The following is a 2,952-nucleotide window of genomic DNA, read 5'->3' as shown; positions in this document are numbered from 1 at the left end:
AACCAGAGCTTTAGAGATCCCATGAGGATGGAGGCTGGGGAAGGAGCCTTGTGGTGAAAGGGAGGAGCTGGGGGTGTGCGGTGTCCTCCCTGGCCACGAGGAGCAGCTGGGCAGGACAGGACACGCTGCGGGAGGAGATGTGGAGCAGCCCATGGCCAGACACAGAGAGCATGGGCTCGGTGCGAGGAGGGGGACCACTCAGCACAGTGGCTTTACGTAGAGGCTGGGAGCAAGAGCAACGTCTGCTGTGGGCAAGGGAGCAGGGTGGGCTTCTCCTCCACCTGGGAAATGGTGGTTTGCAGGGAGCATCTGGTTGCGCTTGTGGAATCCAGAGCAGGAGAGAGTTATGTCTGCTGCCAGAAGCGTCTGATGGATCTGAGACACAGAAGAGTTGAAGAGGGGTTGGGTTGGGTTGGGTTGAGGTGGGCTGGGGTGCTGGCATGCACCCCTTGTTTCTGGCCATGGAGAGACCCACTGCTTTCTCCCTGTCCTCAGCCCAGGTTTTGGAGGAACATCTTCTTCAGCCTTTGCTTTTTCTTCTCTTGGAACTGGAGAAGGGAAATGGTGATGGAATTTGGAGCCAAACCAGATGTTTTGCTCCATTCCTGCCAAACCCCCACCTTCTCTGCAAGGCACTGGTGATTGATAAGGCACCGTTTTGGCATTCCAGGGTTGCAGATGCTCCCAAACAAACATAGAGGCCAGTTTCCCCTAAAAACGCTGGCAGGACACAGCCAGAAAAATAGCAATGGGGAGACACTGGGGGTAACTGGGAGCCCCCGTCCACCTCCCAGCCCCATTGCACTGTGCTGCAGGCGCAGGACCTGGGCTGCGGCTCACCCCAATGCACCCTCACCGGGGTGCAGGGGTGAAGGGGTGAAGGGTTGTCCCCGTGTCCCTGCCAGGCTCACGGTGCTGGCATGCTGCTCCACATCAGGCTGGGGGCAGCCGGGAAGGGGGCCAATGTGTTGGGGACATCACTGACCCTCCTTCTTTCTCCCACCATAGAGCTCCTCGGCGTACCTCTCGGGTCTGTATGGAGCCCCCCCGTCCGGCGCCTTCCCCCATCAGCACCCCGTAAGTGCCTGGCACGTGAGATCTTCACTTGGGTGCTTTGGGAGGGTGGGCATGGGGCCGGGGCAGGCAGCCACCCCCCGTCCCACTGGTCCCTGACCATCTCGCTCTTCGTGCCCTCGCCAGATGCCGGAGCAGGAGGTTGTGAATTTGTTCATCCCGACGCAGGCGGTGGGGGCCATCATCGGGAAGAAGGGGCAGCACATCAAGCAGCTGGCACGGTTTGCTGGTGCCTCCATCAAGGTGAGCTGCGGGGCTGGTCCCAGGCTTCGTGCCTCAGTTTCCCCTTCCTACTGAACAGGAGCCCTTGGGGAGCAGTTTTGCTCCATAAATCAGTAGAACCTAGTCCTGCAACACCCCGGGTATCGCTCCTGCTTGGGTGGGAGGGAATGTCCAGGCACGGGGGGATGTCCCACCCAGGGGAGGTCTGGCCAAAAGCAGGGTCACACTCAGGCTCCTTCTCCCCACCCCTCTGCAGATCGCCCCGGCAGAAGGTCCCGACGCCAGTGAGCGGATGGTCATCATCACGGGGCCGCCCGAGGCACAGTTTAAGGTGCGTTGGCCAGGGGCTGGGGGCTGTGCTTGGGGTTGGGAGGGACACTAAGGGACAAATCACCAGCATCCCTTTGGGCGCTGCTGTGCTGCCAGCCTGGGCTCGTCTCCCTCGGAGCGCCGGGGGGGCTTTTTGCTCGCTGCTGTGGTTTGGATGCTGCCAGGCGCCGGCACATCATCACCCGGAGGGATGGAGGGTGCTGCAGGACCGCTCTCCCTCCCCCGACCCCCAGTTTTACTTCCCTTAACGTCTCCTCCCCAAGGCCCAGGGGCGAATATTTGGGAAGCTGAAAGAGGAAAACTTCTTTAACCCGAAAGAAGAAGTGAAGCTTGAAGCTCATATCAAGGTGCCTTCCTTTGCCGCCGGCCGCGTGATAGGCAAAGGCGGTGGTTGGGGGGGTGCGGGGATGCTCCCCCTGCCCACCCTGGGGCTGCAGAGCTGGGCATTGTCCAGCCCCCCCTGCCCACCCCAGGGAGCAGAAGCGGGGTGCTCGGAGGTTGCAGCAATGTCTTGAGCCCAGCCCTCTGGTGGCTCTCGTTGGGTGGTGTCCCACTGGGGGGAACAGGGTGCACCCCTCGGGAGCCGGGGTGCCAACTCTGCGTTTGCTCCAGGTGAACGAACTGCAAAACTTAACGAGTGCAGAAGTCATCGTACCGCGAGACCAAACCCCAGACGAGAACGAGGAGGTCATCGTTAAAATCATTGGGCATTTCTTTGCCAGTCAGGTAAGGTTCGGCCACGGCTTTCCCAGTATTCCCAGCCCGTTTCACCCACCGAGGAAAGCCACCGAGCTCAGGGCAGGCGGAGAGCATCCTGCCGCTCTGCTTTGGCTGGCTCCTGTGTACCCAGGACACGCTGAAGGGGTTCTGGCAGCTCTCCCCAGCTGTGCAAGCATTGAAATTAAAGTTTGGCTTGATGGAGCTAAACCTCGTGTCTCAGCCACCATGCACTGGGGGTGATGGGCTCCTCCCTGGCATCGGTGCCGGCAGGGAGCTCCCACATCCCCCCTGGGTGCCTGTACCAAACCCTTGACTCCCCCCTGCTCCAGCAGGAGGGCAGCACCCTAAAAAAGAAAAACAAAACCCTCTGGGGAGCGATGGAGGAAGCCCTGCAGTGCTCCGCTTGCAGAGCAGCTCCTTCAGTGCATCCTTAATTCCGGCTGTGCTGAGCCACAGGATTGTCCTTTTTTTTTGGGAGCAGCGAGATGATGTTTGGCTTTGGAGAGGGGGGGGACAGCTGCTGGTGGTGCCCACCCTGACCCCCGCCTCTTGCTTCTCCCCCCACCCCAAGACTGCACAGCGCAAGATCAGGGAAATCGTCCAGCA

The 2,952-nt window shown here is 60.5% G+C and overlaps 1 protein-coding gene across 1 annotated transcript; it reads left to right on the top strand.

Moving 5' to 3' along the window:
- Positions 1 to 1,008: 1,008 nt before the first annotated feature.
- On the top strand, positions 1,009 to 2,944 carry LOC104463284 (insulin-like growth factor 2 mRNA-binding protein 2; the record flags this gene model as incomplete). Its single annotated transcript, XM_010075541.1, has 6 exons — positions 1,009 to 1,077; positions 1,201 to 1,317; positions 1,553 to 1,627; positions 1,890 to 2,016; positions 2,210 to 2,352; positions 2,918 to 2,944. Coding segments are annotated over 6 exons (558 nt in total), but the record flags the coding sequence as incomplete, so codon positions are not given.
- Between the last annotated feature and the right edge of the window lie 8 nt (positions 2,945 to 2,952).

The sequence above is a fragment of the Pterocles gutturalis genome, unplaced genomic scaffold (assembly GCF_000699245.1).
Source record: "Pterocles gutturalis isolate BGI_N339 unplaced genomic scaffold, ASM69924v1 scaffold32622, whole genome shotgun sequence".
Classification (NCBI taxonomy): Eukaryota; Metazoa; Chordata; class Aves; order Pterocliformes; family Pteroclidae; genus Pterocles; species Pterocles gutturalis.
The sequence above is the reverse complement of the archived record's forward strand: the minus strand, read 5'-3'. Positions and strand labels throughout refer to the sequence as shown.